This window comes from Chiloscyllium punctatum, chromosome 38, assembly GCF_047496795.1.
Source record: "Chiloscyllium punctatum isolate Juve2018m chromosome 38, sChiPun1.3, whole genome shotgun sequence".
Lineage (NCBI taxonomy): Eukaryota > Metazoa > Chordata > Chondrichthyes > Orectolobiformes > Hemiscylliidae > Chiloscyllium > Chiloscyllium punctatum.
The window spans coordinates 44,193,822-44,211,659 of NC_092776.1; the positions used below are offsets into that span (position 1 = coordinate 44,193,822).

At 53.5% G+C, this 17,838-nt stretch overlaps 1 protein-coding gene across 3 annotated transcripts in view; it reads left to right on the forward strand.

Annotated features, from left to right (window-relative positions):
* Positions 1 to 17,838, forward strand: part of LOC140463567 (cytochrome P450 26C1-like) — a 41,072-nt gene that overhangs the window by 12,331 nt on the left and 10,903 nt on the right. For 2 of the 3 annotated variants that reach the window (XM_072557738.1, XM_072557737.1), the window contains exons 2-5: positions 8,393 to 8,657; positions 9,826 to 10,050; positions 11,351 to 11,626; positions 13,019 to 13,174. In XM_072557738.1, coding sequence (XP_072413839.1) covers positions 8,454 to 8,657; positions 9,826 to 10,050; positions 11,351 to 11,626; positions 13,019 to 13,174 — 861 coding nt within the window. In that variant the 5' untranslated portion in view covers positions 8,393 to 8,453. Of the gene's footprint in view, positions 1 to 6,963; positions 7,032 to 8,392; positions 8,658 to 9,825; positions 10,051 to 11,350; positions 11,627 to 13,018; positions 13,175 to 17,838 lie in introns of those variants that run through there. The other variant, XM_072557736.1, reaches the window with a different exon arrangement.

A 17,838-nucleotide genomic window follows, 5' to 3' on the forward strand; every position in this document is an offset into this window, starting at 1 on the left:
GGTGGGGTGGGGTGTGTATGGGGTGGGGTGGGGTGTGTGTGTGGGCGGGGTGGGATGTGTGTGGGGGGTGTGGGGTGTGTGTGGGGGGGTGTGTGGGATGTGTGTGTGGGGGGTAGTGGGGGGGGTGAGGGGTGTGTGTGGGGGGGAGTGAGGGGTGTGTGTGGGGGGAGTGAGGGGTGTGTGTGGGGGGGAGTGAGGGGTGTGTGTGTGGGGGGGTGAGGGATGTGTGTGTGGGGATTGAGAGATGTGTGTTGGGGGTGGGGTGTGTGTGTTGGGGTGTGGGGTGTGTGTGTTGGGGCGTGGGGTGTGTGTTGGGGGGTGTGGTGTGTGTGGGGGGTGTGTGGTGTGTGTGGGGTGGGGTGTGTGTGGGGGTGGGGTGTGTGTGTGGGCGGGGTGGGGTGTGTGTGTGGGCGGGGTGGGATGTGTGTGGGGGGTGTGGGGTGTGTGTGTGGGGGGGTGTGCGATGTGTGTGTGGGGGGATGTGGGGTGTGTATGGGGGGTGTGGGATGTGTGTGTATGGTGGGGTGTGGCGTGTGTGTGGGTGGGTGTGGGGTGTGGGGTGTGGGTTGGGTGTGGGGGGTGGGGTGTGTATGGAGGGTGGGGGTGTGTGTGTGGGGGGTGTTTGGGGGTGTGTGTGTGGGGGGATGGGGTGTGTGTTTGGGGGGGTGTGGGGTGTGTGTGGGGGGGTGGGGTGTGTGTGGGGGGTGGGGTGTGTGTAGGGGGGTGGGGTGTGTGTGTGGGGGGGGGGTGGGGTGTGTGTGTGGGGGGGGGTGGGGTGTGTGTGTGTGGGGGGGGTGGGGTGTGTGTGGGGGGGTGGGGTGTGTGTGTTGGGGGTGGGGTGTGTATGTTGGGGGGTGGGGTGTGTGTGTTGGGGGGTGGGGTGTGTGTGTGGGGGGGTGGGGTGTGTGTGGGGGGGTGTGTGGTGTGTGGGATGGGGTGTGTATGTGGTGGGGTGGGGGTGTGTATGGGGTGGGGTGGTGTGTGTGTGTGGGCGGGGTGGGGTGTGTGTGTGTGGGCGGGGTGGGGTGTGTGTGTGGGCGGGGTGGGGTGTGTGTGTGGGCGGGGTGGGGTGTGTGTGTGGGCGGGGTGGGGTGTGTGTGTGGGCGGGGTGGGGTGTGTGTGTGTGGGCGGGGTGGGATGTGTGTGGGCGGGGTGGGGTGTGTGTGGTGGGGTAGGGTGTGTGTGTGTGGTGGGGTAGGGTGTGTGTGTGTGGTGGGGTAGGGTGTGTGTGGTGGGGTAGGGTGTGTGTGTGTGGTGGGGTAGGGTGTGTGTGTGGTGGGGTAGGGTGTGTGTGTGGTGGGGTAGGGTGTGTGTGTGTGGTGGGGTAGGGTGTGTGTGTGTGGTGGGGTAGGGTGTGTGTGTGGTGGGGTAGGGTGTGTGTGTGTGGTGGGGTAGGGTGTGTGTGTGTGGTGGGGTAGGGTGTGTGTGTGTGGTGGGGTAGGGAGTGTGTGTGGTGGGGTAGGGAGTGTGTGTGGTGGGGGTAGGGTGTGTGTGTGTGGTGGGGCGTGGGGTGTGTGTTGTGGGGACGTGGGGTGTGTGTGGAGGGGTGTGGGGTGTGTGCGTGTGGGGGTGTGGGGGGGTGTGGGGGGTGTGTGGGTGGTGTATGGGAGGGTGTGGTGTGGGGTGTGTGGGGTGAGTGGGGGGTGTGTGGTGTGTGTGGGAGGGTGTGGGTTGTGTGTGGGGGGTGGGGTGTGTGTGTGGCAGGTGAGGGGTATGTGTGTGGTGGGGTGAGGGGTATATGTGTGTGGAGGGTGAGGGGTGTGTGAGGGGGGTGAGGGGGCTGAGGGGTCTGTGTGGGGGGGGTGGGTATGCGTGTGGGGTGTGAGGGGTATCTGTGTGTGGGGGTGAGGTGTACCTGGTGGGGTGAGGGGTATCTCTGTGTGGGGAGGTGAAGAGTATCTGTGAGGGGGTGAGGGGTATCTGTGTGTGGGGGGTGAGGGGTATCTGTGTGTGGGGGGTGAGGGGTATCTGTGTGTGTGGGGGGTGAGGGGTATCTGTGTGTGGGGGGGATGAGGGGTATGTGTGTGGGGGGGATGAGGGGTATGTGTGTGGCGGGGATGAGGGGTATCTGTGTGTGGGGGGTGAGGGGTATCTGTGTGTGGGGGGTGAGGGGTATCTGTGAGTGGGGGGGTGAGGGGTATCTGTGTGGGGGGGATGAGGGGTATGTGTGGGGGGGATGAGGGGTATGTGTGTGGGGGGTGAGGGGTATCTGTGATTGGGGCTGAGGGGGTATCTGTGGGGAAGTGAGGGGTATCTGTGTGTAGGGTGGTTGAGGGGTATCTGTGTGGGGGGTTTGAGGGGTATCTGTGTGAGGCATGAGGGGTATCTGTGTTGGGAGGGAGAGGGGTATTAGTGTGTGAGGGGGTGAGGGGTATCTGGGTAGGGTGAGGTGTGTCTGAGGTGGGGAGAGGGGTACTTGTGTGAGAGGGAGGGGTATCTGTGTGTGGGAGTAAGGGCTATCTGTGTGGGGCGGGTGAGGGGTGTGTGGTGGGTGAGGGATATTTGTGTGTGGTGGGTGAGGGGTATCTGTGTGTGGGGGGTGAGGGATATCTGTGTGTGGGGGGTGAGGGGTATGTGTGTGGGGGGGGTGATGGGGTATGTGTGTGGGGGGTGAGGGGTATGTGTGTGGGGGGATGAGGGGTATGTGTGTGGGGGGGGTGAGGGGTATGTGTGTGTGGGGCATGAGGGATGTGTGTGGGGGGGAGATGAGGGGTGTGTGTGTGGGAAGGTGAGGGGTGTGTGTGTGGGGGGGGATGAGGGGTGTGTGTGTTGGGGGGATGAGGGGTGTGTGTGTGGGGGGGGGTGAGGGGTGTGTGTGTGGGGGGGTGAGGGGTGTGTGTGTGGGGGGGTGAGGGGTGTGTGTGTGGGGGGGGTGAGGGGTGTGTGGGTGGGGGGGTGAGGGGTGTGTGGGTGTGTGTGTGGGGGAGTGGGGGGTGTGTGTGTGGGGGAGTGGGGAGTGTGTGTGTGGGGGAGTGGGGAGTGTGTGTGTGGGGGAGTGGGGGGTGTGTGTGTGTGGGGGAGTGAGGGGTGTGTGTGTGGGGGAGTGAGGGGTGTGTGTGTGGGGGAGTGAGGGGTATGTGTGTGGGGAGTGAGGGGTATGTGTGTGTGGGGGGTGAGGGATGTGTGTGTGGGGATTGAGGGATGTGTGTGGGGGAGTTGAGGGGTGTGTGGGGGGTGAGGGGTGTGTGTGGGGGAGTGAGGGGTGTGTGGGGGGTGAGGGGTGTGTGTGGGGGGTGGGTTGAGGGGTGTGTGTGGGGGAGTGAGGGGTGTGTGTGGGGGGAGTGAGGGGTGTGTGTGGGGGGTGGGTTGAGGGGTGTGTGGGGGAGTGAGGGGTGTGTGTGGGGGGTGGGTTGAGGGGTGTGTGGGGGGGGGTTGAGGGGTGTGTGTGGGGGGGTTGAGGGGTGTGTGGGGGGGGTTGAGGGGTGTGTGTGGGGGGTTGAGGGGTGTGTGTGTGTGGGGGGGTTGAGGGGTGTGTGTGGGGGGTGAGGGGTGTGTGGTGGCGTGGGGTTTGTGTGGGGGGGTGAGGGGTGTATGGGGAGGAGTGAGGGGTATGTGTGGGGGGGGGGCGTGGGATGTGTGTGTGTGTGTGGGGGAGTGAGGGGTGTGTGTGTGGGGGAGTGAGGGGTGTGTGTGTGGGGGAGTGAGGGGTATGTGTGTGGGGAGTGAGGGGTATGTGTGTGTGGGGATTGAGGGATGTGTGTGGGGGAGTTGAGGGGTGTGTGGGGGGTGAGGGGTGTGTGTGGGGGAGTGAGGGGTGTGTGGGGGGTGAGGGGTGTGTGTGGGGGGTGGGTTGAGGGGTGTGTGTGGGGGGTGGGTTGAGGGGTGTGTGGGGGGGGTTGAGGGGTGTGTGTGGGGGGGGTTGAGGGGTGTGTGGGGGGGGTTGAGGGGTGTGTGTGGGGGGGTTGAGGGGTGTGTGTGTGTGTGGGGGTGAGGGGTGTGTGTGGGGGGTGAGGGGGTGTGTGGTGGCGTGGGGTTTGTGTGGGGGGGTGAGGGGTGTATGGGGGAGGAGTGAGGGGTATGTGTGGGGGGGGGCGTGGGATGTGTGTGTGTGTGTGTGTGTGTAGGGGAGTGTGGGGTGTGTGTGGGAGGGTGTGGGGTGGCGTGTGTGGGGTGAGTGGGGGGCTGTGTGGTGTGTGTGGCGGGGTGTGGCGTGCGTGTGGGAGGGTGTGGGTTGTGTGTGGGGGGTGGGGTGTGTATGTGTGGTGGGGGTGAGGGGTATGTGTGTGTGGAGAGTGAGGGGTGTGTGTGGGGGGGGTGAGGGGTATGTGTGTGTGGGGCGTGAGGGGTGTGTGTGTGGGGGGGTGAGGGTGTATGGGGAGGAGTGAGGGGTATGTGTGGGGGGTTGAGGGGTATCTGTGTGGGGGTGAGGGGTATCTGTGGGGGGATGAGGGATTTGTATGTGGGGGTGATGGGTATGTGGGCGGGGGGTTGAGGGGTATGTGGGTGGGGGGTGAGGGGTATCTGTGTGTGGGCGGTGAGGGGTATCTGTGTGTGGGGGGTGAGGGGTATCTGTGTGTGGGGGGGTGAGAGATATCTGTGTGCGGGGTGAGGGGTATGTGTATGGGCGGTGGGGGTGTCTGTGTGGGGGGGTGAGGGGCATCTGTGTGTGGGGGCTGAGGGGTAACTGTGTGTGGGGTATCTGTGTGGGGGTGAGGGGTATCTGTGGGGAAGTGAGGGTATCTGTGTGTGTAGGGTGGTTGAGGGTTATCTGTGTGGGGGGGTGAGGGGTATCTGTGGGGAGGGTGAGGGGTATTAGTGTGTGAGGGGTTGAGGGGTATCTAGGGAGGGTGAGGTGTTACTGAGGTGGGGTGAGGGGTACTTGTGTGAGGGGGAGGGGTATCTGTGTGGGGGGTTGAGGGGTGTGTGTTGGGGTTGAGGGGTGTGTGTATGTGGTGGGGGGGTGAGGGGTATATTTGTGTGGGGGGTGAGGGGTATATGTGTTGGGGTGAGGGGTATCTGTGGGGGATGAGGGATTTGTATGTGGGGGTGAGGGGTATCTGTGTGTGGGCAGTGAGGGGTATGTGTGTGGGGGGGGTGTTGGGTATGTGTGTGGGTGGGTGTGGGGTAGGTGTGTGGGGGGCTGAAGGGTATCTGTGTGCAGGGGTGAGGGGTATCTGTGTGTGGGGGAGAGGGGTACCTGTGTGCGGGGGATAAGGGGTATCTGTGGGGTCATGAGGGGTATCTGTGGGGGGTAAACGGTATCTGGTGAGGTGAGTAGTCTCTGTGTGGGGAGGGTGAGGGGTAACTGTATGGGGAGGGTGAGGGGTATCAGTGTGTGCAGGGGTGAGGGGTATCTGGGGAGGGTGAGGTGTGTATGTGGTGAAGTGAGGGGTACTTGTGTGAAGGGGAGGGGTATCTGTGTGTGGGGGGTGAGGGGTATCTGTGTGTGGGGGGTGAGGGGTATGTGTGTGGGGGGGAGGGGTGTGTGTGGGGGGGTGAGGGGTGTGTGTGGGGGTTGAGAGGCATGTATGGGGGGTTGAGGGGTGTGTGTGTGGGGGGTGAAGGGTATGTGTGTGGGGGGTGAGGGGTCTGTGTGGGGGGGGGTGAGGGGTATCTGTGCGGGGGTTGAGGAGTATCTGTGTGTGGGGGTGAGTGGTATCTGTGTGTGGGGGTGAGGGGTATGTGTGTGGGGGTGAGGGGTATGTGTGTGGGGGCGAGGGGTATGTGTGTGGGGGTGTGTGAGGGTGTGTGAGGGGTATCTGTGTGGGGGGGAGTGAGGGGTATCTGTGTGGGGGGAGTGAGGGGTATCTGTGGGGGGAGAGTGAGGGGTATCTGTGGGGGAGTGAGGGGTATCTGTGGGGTAGTGAGGGGTATGTGTGTGGGGGTGTGAGGGGTATGTGTGTGGGGGTGTGTGAGGGGTATCTATGTGTGGGGGGTGAGGAGTATCTGTGGGGGAGTGAGGGGTATCTGGGTGGGGGTGTGAGGGGTATCTGGGTGGGGGTGTGAGGGGTATCTGTGTGGGGGTGAGGGGTATCTGGGTGGGGGTGTGAGGGGTATCTGTGTGGGGGTGAGGGGTATCTGGGTGGGGGTGCTGGGGTGAAGGTGAGTATTAACTCTTATGGTCCTTTTCTGTTTTGAAGATGACTCTAAGGGAAGACTCTATGTACTCACTGGGTGTCCCCTCCCTAATGGATTGGGTGCCGGCCAGTCACGCTGGCCACACATTCCGGACGCGCATAAATCCCCGATACATTATATATCAATCCCCACATTGACCCTGACTCGGTGCCTAGTGATTCGGATGCACTGCTGCCCTCTGATTAGCCCCATCCCAGGGTTTCTCTGTACGTGCAGTAGCTGCCTCTGTATTTCAGTGAGGGCGGCAGCTCTTGAGAAACAGGGCGCAACTTGCAAACAAGTATTAACGAGAAGGGCACCTTGTGCCCTGGAGCAGAATGTCACAGTGGGCACCTCGAAAGGGCTGTGCACTGTGGGCCTGTTATTCTTCTAGATTAGGGGCAGGAGAGTGAATCCTTACTACCTCCCAATGAATAAAAATCAGGTTTAACGACTCGCCTCTAGGCACGGCCTTTACTCCCGGGCTATACGGACTAATAAAGCATAACAAAGTGTTCAACTTAGTGACTGCCGGTGTTTGTCATAGTGTGTTTTCTGTGAGTGGTTACTGGTTATTCTGACCTTCTTGGTGGAGGGAGGTGGTGCAGCTCCTGCTGCTGCTGCTGGTGAACCTGTCCTCCCAGTCCCATGGTAGTGCAGTACTACCCACCCCCCACCCAGCAGCACCCACCCTCGTTGTTTCCATCCTCCCTCAGCACGGTCGCTTCCCAGCACCATCGCGCGGGGGATCGCTCGCAATCTGACCATTGTAACTCCACAAAGTATTTAAATTTGGCCAAGACGTCATCCGAGGAGGTGGATGATCTGGTTTCGCGAATTTCTATAAAAACCTTGAACACACACACACACACACACACACACAAACCCCAGGCCCAGTAACACACACACACACACACCCCACTGCAACAGCTCACCGCTGGAAGTGTTCACCACCGGCCGGCCGAATCCCAACAGTAAGTTCTGACAGTGTTGCCTCTCCTGTCATTTCTGATCGATTCTGTTTCGTGTTTAATTTCCCTCTCCTGGCCAGGAGTGAGGAGTGGAGCTGTGAACTTTTTGCGGATTTGTTGTTGGGGCTGGGAGCTGGGCAGCTGCTCCCGGGGCTGAGGGCAGGGAGTCACCTATTCCATGTGCTTTCAGGATTCAAGGCCAAAACGCTTTACGGTTGGTCAAATCCGAGTCTGTTCTGGGAATCCTTTTGAGAAGGGCAATTTCTTTCAAAACCCGTGAAGGGGAGCTCTCTGTTTAACAAGGTGGGATTGGCTGCTTCAATCCTCTTTGACCGGGCCCTCCACACCATTGTGCCTTCATTCTATAATGTCCACATGGCTGCGTCTTTCTAACGTGGATGGGGATTGCCTCCAAGGTTACGGGATTAGCCGCTGTCTTCACCGTTAATACCCTTCAATAGAAAGCAAAAGCTGCGGGGCCTGGAAACCTGACTCAGGGATCGCTGGAGAAACTCGGCAGGGTCAAAACACAAGGACTTCAAACGCAAACTCGACGTTCCTCTCTCCACTCCTGCTGAGTTTCTCCAGTCATTTCTGTTTGTGGTTAACAGTACCGTTTCTTGTTCTCTGAATGACAAGAGCTGAGATGATTCTGTGCAATAAACTAGAAACTTTCTGATTGCTTTTCGATTTATACCCGACTGGTTTTGATGTCTGAGCCCATGAAAATGCATGGAGCTAGAAATTGATGAATTAAAGCCCGTTATTGAGCGAACCTGAGCATAGATCTGGCATTTTAACTGTATTCTCTAATATTCTGCATTGAAGCCTACCAGCGATTGATCTCGGTCAGTGACGGTAGAAAAATTTGTGTATTACCCACCGGCTGAGAATGATCTGTTCCACCTGGGGAGAACAGGAACCCAAATGGAGTTGGGAATGTCGGTGAATAAATAGGATTAAAGACGGAAAACTGTCCTTCTTTTCTGTTTTTGAAGCAGAATTCCTGATGGTTACTAATTTTCCTTTTAGCAAACGTCACAACGAAAGGTAATTTAGAATTTCTTTTAGAAAGAAGAACCAAGACAAGGATTAAAAAAAAAGAAACTAACTCTAACATGAAAAGTTTTTCAGTCAGGATTTAGTTTTCAATAGGACAGGCTTATCACTTCCCCACCCCCCCCCCCCCCCCACCCCCCGACACACACACACACACACACACACACACTAATTTCACTAATGACAGGGGAGGGGTTGAAATATTAATGTTTCTCTTAAAGCTGTGAATCTTCTTTCACAATGCACATCAGTAAAATTAAAGAAAAAAGAAATAAAGCTGTGTTTTTTTGTGTGTGTGGGTGTAGGAGCCGAACGGAGATTCCCCGAGATTTGGGACACTTTGTTAACCCGAGCCCCGGGCTGGTTATGCTGCCGCTCGGCCTGCACTTCCTGGCGGCCCTGGGCACCGCTCTCGCCTCGCTCCTGTCTCTGCTGCTCCTGCTCGCCGTCTCCCGCCAGCTGTGGACCCTCGGCTGGAATGTGCGCAGAGACCGGGGCAACAAGCTGCCCCTCCCCAAGGGCTCGATGGGCTGGCCGTTACTCGGAGAGACGCTGCACTGGATGGTGCAGGTAGGTAGAACAGGGCAGCTGGCGAGAGTTCCTGAGCTTGGTGCCAGTGAGGTACGCACAACCCATTGGTGTGTCTCTAACACACACGTACATACACACAGCTATAGCAGGAGCCCCGGGCACTGAGGTACTATTCCTGATTCTCACATTGCTCTCTTCGAGCACAGTTTGAGGGTCTCTGTCGTGAGTAGGTGTCCTACAGATCTGTTCGTGTCAGAATCTCCCCTCTCTACACAAGGCTACCCTTTTATATACTTCTCTTTAAAAAGAAAGCTCCCCACCAATGCACGGATTACAAGGTGACTGAATGCGGCTCAGGAAAAGACATGATCCCAATAAATCTGCTAAAGCTCTGGCCTACCCTCCCAGGTTACAGCCCAATAGAAATGGTAGTAAGCAGGTGATTATAAAACAACCAGTCATCAGTCGTGATAACCACCCTCCCCAACAACAGAAATAAAAGGGTAACGAGAGCCCGGGTTCTGGAACGGAACCTGTCATCATGTCTGCATGGGAAGATCCCACAATCAGCATTTGTTTCAAATGTTGTGGAAAGCGGTCAGGCTCCATTAGCACTGCTCTGACTTGGCAAGGGCCGTACCATTCAGCACAAAGTGTAGCTAATCCAAGCTCTGAAATTCCTGTGGCAGTCGTTGCATTGTTTTTGCGATGTTTGGGTTAACCAGTGACTGTGCAATGTAGGTCCCCTGAGCCCCAGGTGCGGCAAGAGAGAGGTGTCTGAGGACGGGCTTTGCTTTAGAACTGCACACCGCTCAGGGATGTGCAGCTTAAGTGCATTGCTACATCGCTTGGTAATGTTCAAGGATGTATAACTGGTTAGGGATTAGGGCAGGGGATGGGAGCCTCTTCAGAGGTCTGTGCAGTATCGATGGGTCGAATGATCTCTTTCCGCACTGAGAGAGGCCGAACCGCGGCTGAGTGAGCGGATATCATTCATTTCAGGTATTATTCATAGCTGGCAGCTTGGAACTGACCCTGTCCCTTTCCCAACCTCTGCCACTGCACACAGACAGGCACACATACACACAAAGAGACACACACAGGCACAAAGAGAAAGACAGAGACAACACACAAAGTAACAGGCAGAGTAAGAGATACAGACACAGACACACACACAGGTAACTGCAGTCACTGCTTGTCTCGGCAGGGCTCCAAATTCCACGCTTCCAGGAGAGAGAAATACGGCAATGTTTTTAAAACGCACTTGCTGGGCCGCCCGGTAATCCGAGTGAGCGGCGCCGAGAACATCCGCAGGATCCTGCTGGGGGAGCACCGCCTGGTGAGCGCTCAGTGGCCTCACAGCACCAGGCTCCTGCTGGGATCCAACACACTGGGCAACTCGAACGGGGAGTTACATCGGCAGCGGCGGAGGGTGAGTGAGTGCCCGTGGCAGGGCAGGCTGGGGGCCGGGAGAGAGAGCCGGGGGGCCGGGAGAGAGAGACTGGGGGCCGGGGGAGAGAGACTGGGGGCGGGGGAGAGAGCCGGGCGGCCGGGGGAGAGAGACTGGGGGCCAGGGGAGAGAGACTGGGGGCCGGGGGAGAGAGACTGGGGGCCGGGGGAGAGAGCCGGGGGGCCGGGAGAGAGAGCCGGGGGGCTGGGGAGAGAGCCTGGGGGCCGGGGGATAGGGGACTCTCCCGGACACTGGGCGCCAGGAGAGAGGGCGTAGGCTGGGTGGGTGTTGTCAGATTGGCCCCTCTCCCATTACAGGTGCCCTCATCTGGCGGCAGTGAGCGGGGAGAGCTGTCCGGCCTTAACCGGAGCACAGGCGGCCACGGAATGTCCCCATGGTCATCCAGGAGCTCAGTCTCTAAGCAAAAAGGCAAAACACTGCGGCCGATGGCAATCCGGAATAAACCCGCAAAGTGCTGGAGAAATGCAGCAGGTCTGGGGACATCTGTGGGGAGAGTTTCTCTATCCACAGGTACTGCAGAGGCTCTCCAGCACTCTCTTCCTCTGTTAGAGCTCTCTCTCTCACACACACACTCAGTTTGAACTCTGTCTCTTAAAAAATCACTCACCAGATAATAGTCAAACAGGTTTATTTGGAAACAGTAACTTTTGGAGCGCCGCTCCTTCACTGTGTTAGAACTCTGCCTCTCTCACTCATTCTGGCTCTGTGTTCGAGCTGGCTCGCTCTCTCACTCTCTCACACACACACTCTTAAGTTAAAAATCACACAACACCAGGTTATAGTCCAATAGGTTCAGTTGGAAGCACACTAGCTTTCAGAGCGCCGCTGCGCACAACCACCTGATGAAGGAGCGACGCTCCGGAAACCAGTGCTTCCAATTAAACCTGTTGGACTATAACCTGGTGTTGTGTGATTTTTAACTTTGTACACCCCAGTCCAACACCTACACCTCCAAATCATTACTCTGTCACCCTGTCTCTGTATTAGAGCTGTCACTATCTGTGTTACAATTAACTCTGTCTCTCTCACTCACTGGCTGTGTTAGAGCTCTCACACTCTCTGAGCTCTCGCTCTCTCTCTGTTAGAACTAACTGGCTCTCACTCACTTTGGCTCTGTGTTAGAACTCTCTCACTGTGTTAAAACTCTCTCAGTCTCTCTGTACTGGAGCTCTCTCGCTCACACAGACACTGTCTCTGTGTTAGAGCTTTCTCTCTCGTTCTCTCACTCACTCACTCTCTCTCTCTCTTGTTGCCTTTACAGATACTGGCCCGGGTATTCAGCCACGCCGCTCTGGACAGCTACCTCCCCGGGATCCAGCGGCTGGTCCGTTCCCGGGTCCGGGCTTGGTGCAGGGAGCCGGCCCCGGTCGCTGTCTACCCGGCCGCCAAGGCGCTGACTTTCTGCATCGCCGTCCGGATCCTGCTGGGTCTGCAGGCGGCCGACCAGCAGCTGGACCGCCTGGCCGCTACCTTCGAGCAGCTGATGGAGAACATCTTTTCGCTGCCCGTGGACATGCCGTTCAGCGGCTTGCGGAAGGTAAGTCTCCCTCGGTCTCCGATCCACAGAGGGTCTGTCCCTGGGGCGGCTGCCCCACCCCACCCCACCCCACTCACACCCACCCCACCCCACCCCACTCACACCCACCCCACCCCACCCCACCCCACCCCACCCCACCCCACTCACACCCACCCCACTCACACCCACTCACACCCACCCCACTCACACCCACCCCACCCCACCCCACCCCACCCCACTCACACCCACCCCACTCACACCCACCCCACTCACACCCACCCCACCCCACCCCACCCCACCCCACCCCACTCACACCCACCCCACTCACACCCACCCCACCCCACCCCACCCCACCCCACTCACACCCACCCCACCCCACCCCACCCCACCCCACCCCACTCACACCCACCCCACTCACACCCACCCCACCCCACCCCACCCCACCCCACCCCACTCACACCCACTCACACCCACTCACTCACTCACTCCCAGCTCCAGGCTGTGGGGCCTGGCTGGGGCACGGACTGAAAGAGTCAGCTTCCCCCATTCCCCGCTGTTGACTCAGCCCAGCCCCTGTGCTATGACCGCATTCCCCGAACATTGAAGGGAGGCTTTTGCGACTAGCAAGCGGTTATCGGTACGAATCCATTCGGCCCATCATGTCTGTGCCAGCCACCCATCTATTCTAGTTCCCTTTTCCAGCCCTAGATGCTATGGCACTTCATATAAATATTCCAGCAATGTTATGTGAGGGTTTCTGTTCTACCTGCCTTTCAGACAGTAATTTCAGATCCCCACCATCACCGAAGTGTCGAACGGTCTTCCTTCCAGTCTCTCTAACCTTCCTGCCCTTTTCCCGCCCCTCTCCGTGTTACTGGTCTCTCCGCTAAGGGGAAACATTTTAATCTAATCCGTCAGAGTTGCCTCCCAGCTCGGCACCATCTCAGTATTGGTTCTCCCTCTGGTTTGTGGAAGGTTTCCTTTCTCAACTCGCCGACTCTGATTTTGATGTTTCCCTGAAAGCGCTGTTTCTGTCCGGTAGTTGTGCGCTTGGTCAGACAGCAAACGGCAGGGGCTTTCAAACGAAGGAGTTAGCGGCTGTCAAGTTGGCCGGGTATCTGACAGGACAGGCACAAATCACTGCAGATATCGGAGACTGTACTGAAAACAGCAAACACTGGGGATCACAGCGGGCCGGGCAGCGTCCAGAGAGAGAGAGAGACCAAGCGAACGTTTCTATTCGTGATGACTGTTCCTCAGAGCTATAGAGTCTTACAGGATAAGTCGCTCTGCAATTCAGAAAAGTGACGGGTCCGAATTCTCTCATTGTGGGGATATCCGGAAGGGAACGCCGTATTGAATTCGGTTCCCGGGCAGCTTCAGATATGTAATGGTCGTTTTCCGTTCGACCAGGGCCTCAAAGCACGGGACGCACTCCACGAGTACTTGGAAACCGCGATCGGAGAGAAGCTGCAGGCGCAGCGCCTGCTTTCTCAGCCGGACGCTCTGAGCTTGATGCTGCACAGTGCCCGGGAGAATGGGAGGGAGTTAAACCTCCAGGAGTTGAAGGTAAGCGGTGAATGAGCTCGCCTCTTTTCCACGTATCCCGGATTTCACAACCTTAGTCTGATCGAGACATTTGATCTAAAAAGGTATCTAGGGGTATATGAGTAAGAGGGCGTTTAGAGGGGTATGGGCCAAATGCTGGCAGTTGGGACTGGATTATTTGCCTAAACGTTCGAATAAGCAAAATTGTCAGGAAACGAAGTGAGGTGTGCAGTGCTCTCTTACTAATACCAGCTACTGTGTGTTTTCGTTCTGTGTTCGGACCCTGTGCTGCCGAGAAATAGCTCGGTCTTACTATACTCACCACCCGCATAGTCTGGTGAAGCGGCTGCTATTCCCTGGCAGTACTTCGAGTGAGGTGTAAACAGCCCCCACCCAGAGGGACGATCTCAACCAGGCAGGAGCAGATCGGCCGAGTTTTCTTTCAAATAGAAGTAATGTATATGGGAAACCTTTCTGCACTTGATTGTCCCTTCCGGCACTTAGGGTGAAACAATGGCTCAATAGCTCCAAAAACCAAGTCTTTTGTGCACGTTTGTTGTTGTGAATCGTCTTAATCTGAATTAATTTTAAACCGGGAATGAGAGCAGCTGCTCGGATTGAAAATATTGCCTGAATGCGTCTTTTCAAACCGTGTTTGGTCCCAGCTAGAGTGGCAACTTCTTTCCTAGGTAGTTGGCGTAATGTCACCCATTCTGGCCCAGCATAGACGCGACTCTTCCTTGTATTGGTGTGGGTGAAGCCGAAATATGATTTTGAATGATGAACAAAATCTCAATATTGCGGTGCCAGAAATCTAAACTAATTAAGGAAGTGCTGTGAATGTAGAGCAGGTCAGGCAGGATCTGTTCTGAAAGACCTGAATCATTATCTCCTCTTTACAGGTACAGCCTGAAGTGCTGAACAGTCCAAGCATTTATTATTTTAAATGAATATTTCTAAATCTAGAGCCGGCTGAATTTGCCCACCATGCAGTTAGCTGCAAGGGGACATGGGATTTCTCTACCCACAGTCTTTCTCTCTGTATTCAGGTTGGTCCGTAATTTGGGATTCACTCAGTACCTGTGATATTGGTACAAAGTGCAAACTGACGCTGTGGTGTAAATGCGCTATTTGGTTCGAGCTCATCTGTGGTAATGGTTTCACTGGACTCCATGCCATTGTTATTGGAAAACAAGGACATTGAAATTGAAACATAAAAAGAATTTGCTGGTGAAATTCATAGGCCTGACAGTATCTGTGGGAAGAAAGCAGAGTTAACATTTCCAGTTTAGTGGCACTTCTTCAGAACATTGAAATCTTCCCTGATATTGCAGCAAAAATAAAGGTGCAGATTTACTTCACTAATCAAGCATTAAAGTACAGACGAGAGGAAGGCAACATTCCTGTTTTCTAAACCTTAATTTTAGTAATTTAAAAATAGAATATTCTTCTAGTTGCATGGATCATGACAGAGTAAGAAATATTTAGAATATCACTGTGGTGACGTAACAAATTGAGGGATTTCCATACTTTGCTGTGCAAGTGAGAAATTTCATGAACATAATTTCAATTAACTGCTTTTATTGATGCCAGACTTAAAATAACCTTTCCTAAGTTAGACTTTTCAAAACATTAAAACTGAAAAGAAAATGAAAATAGTATTCAAAAGTGTGCCTGTGATAACACACTGCAGGCGACCTGTCCTGGGAGAGGTTTTTCTTTATTCTTCCTCTTTTCCCATTTCTTTTTAGTTTGATAAGAAGGAGATGCAAAAGGAAATCTTCCTACAATTAGACATGCCACCAATGATCAAAAGAACATCACTCAGTGAGTCTTTGGTACCTAGTCAAGATTATGACTCATGCTTGTAACTTGGGGGATGTATATTGCAGTTAGTTCAAAGTGGGGTTTGAATAAAAAGAACTGTCCCACTGTACAATGATTTTGATTTTATTAAGAAAGGATTTACATGATAAACTTAGTGGCAGTATGAAGAAAGTTCCATGTTGTTTTAATATTATATTTTTAATGTTGTTCTGGGCTATCTTTTCAGTGATTGCTGTGAAGTTCATGGAGAAAAATCCCTCATTGCTGCAGTTGGTTTTAGATTAAGTACATTTTCAACACTGGTTTTCACATTACTCAGCCAAGAACATAGCTCTTTGTAAAAAATATTTGACCTTAATTTTAATGCCCAAGATGTCACTATTTTTTAAACATTTTGTAATTATTGAGAGAGTAGTTTGTGGTCTGTGTTTGTATATCTAATGCTTGGGAAGAATGACTGGCAAACAGGAGCCAATCAAAGTAAAAATGTTTGGCATTGAAATACATGTACTTTTGCATCAGTCTTAACCAGGTTTTTCACTGGAATAATAAATGCAATATGCTCTGTTGAACTATCACACCACTTCCTTCTGACATCACATTGAGTATAAATCCAGAACCTTCAGAAATTACATTCAAAAGACATTTCAGGATCCCTGGGACATGCTAGGATTTAGCATTTAAGTCATTTTGTTTTTATGATACTTTGATAAAGTGAATCTTTCTGCACACTTTTATGAAAGTGCTTGTCTCGTGTAAATATGCACATGGAGCCTTTCCCTGGCTCTTACAATTCAATTTAAAGGCAATTCCTTCAAACTAGATGCAATTAGTTCAAAACAATTCTCCACATCCTAATCTTAGATGTTAATAATATTAAGTTAATTATTCTCCCAAAGTCAACACTAGGGACAATAATATAAACCATAAAATGCAGACTGGTTTCAGAGATACAAATTGATGCTTTCTGTCTTGACTGCTCTTTGCTGTGGTGTTAGACTCCCTGAGGCTCCTGCATTGTGAATATAATTCAATCCTAACAATGATGGAATAATAATGTCAAATGCCTTTACTGTACCACTCCATTAGTGACTTTTCTAAGGTGGCATAAATTAATGATATGTGAATAAAGTAGCTGCTGTTCTCCATTTCCCCTTCACTAGTCAGTCAAGGGATCTGTACCCTTGAAAATTTCCAAATACTTATTCATTTTACAACTGGCTCAACCCATAATTCCACTGTCAAAATGGTTGAGGCTAATTGATAGGTGGAAAAGTGTGGCAAAAATTTTAGGTGTTGGTAAGACCTCATCTGGAGTCTTGCATACAGTTTTGGTCTCCTTACTTGAGGAAGTACATGGAAGCAGTTCAGAGAAGGTCCACCAGATTGATTCCAGGGATGAAAGGGCTGTCGAACAAGGAACGGTTGAATAGCTTGGACTTATACTCGCTGGTGTTCAGAAGAATGGGGGTGAAGTGGGATCTGATTGAGATTTATAGAATGCTAAAGGGGATTGATAAGGTGGATGTTGAATAGATGTTTCCCCTTGTGGGATAGTCTCAAACAACAGATCATAGGTATAGAGTCAGAGGAGGTAAGTTCAAAATAACAAGAAGGCAGAGTACTAGGTCAATGGAAAGATTGTTGGTAGTGTGGATGTGCAGAGGGATCTTGGAGTCCATGCACATAGATCCCCGAAAGTTGCCACCCAGGTTGATAGTGCTGTTAAGAAGGCATACGGTGTGTTAGGGTTCACTGGTAGAGGGATGGAGTTCTGGAGCCGCAATATCATGCTGCTACTATACAAAACGTTAGTGCAGCCGCACTTGGAATATTGTGTACAGTTCTGGTCGCCATATTACGGGAAGGATGTGGAAGTATTGGAAAAGGTGCAGAGGAGATTTACCAGGATGTTGCCTGGTCTGGAGGGAAGGTCTTATGAGGAAAGGCTGAGAGACTTGAGTCTGTTCTCATTGGAAAGAAGAAGGCTGAGAGGGGATTTGATAGAGACATACAAGAGGATTAGATAGGGAAGACTGTGAAAGTCTTTTTCCTAGGATGATGACATCAGCATGTATGAGGGGACATAACTGAAAAATTGAGGGGTGATAGATTTAAGACAGATGTCAGAGGCAGGTTCTTTACTCAGAGAATGGTAAGGGTGTGGAATGCCCTGCCTGCAAATCTAGTTAACTCAGCCACTTTAGGGAGATTTAAACAATCCTTAGATAAGGACATGGATGATGATGGGATAGTGTAGGGGACGAGCTGAGAATAGTTCACAGGTCGGTGCAATATCGAGGGCCGAAGAGCCTGTTCTGCGCTGTATTGTTCTATGTTCTAAAATGGAGAAGAGTGAAACTACTTCTTTCAGAGGGTTGTAAATCTGTGGAACACACTTTCCTGGAAAGCTGTGCAGGCAGAATCAATCAACAGATTCAAGAAAGAAAGAAATATGTTTCTAATGAAAAATGGGATAAAGGACAATGGGGGAGCATGCAAATAGTGGAATTGAGGCCAGGATATGAGCAGCCACAGTCATGCTAAATGTTGGAGTGGGCGCAAAGGGTTGAATTTCCGACTCCCCTCCTAATTCAGATATAAAATTAGCATTTTCCTTGTCTCTGATGCTAACACAGTTGGCCCAACTTGTCTGCTTTTAGACATCTGCTGAACACAATCCAAATTATTTCAGCATTTTATGAAAAATAGGACTGGAATCAATAGAGATTAATACAGAGTAAGATGTGAGACTCTTTCAAGGCATTGTCTCCAGGTAAGGGAAAGGAACAAAGTGCTGCATGTTGTCAACAGCAGTATAGTGAATATTTTATTTCTATTTGTAGATGAAAAGTTTG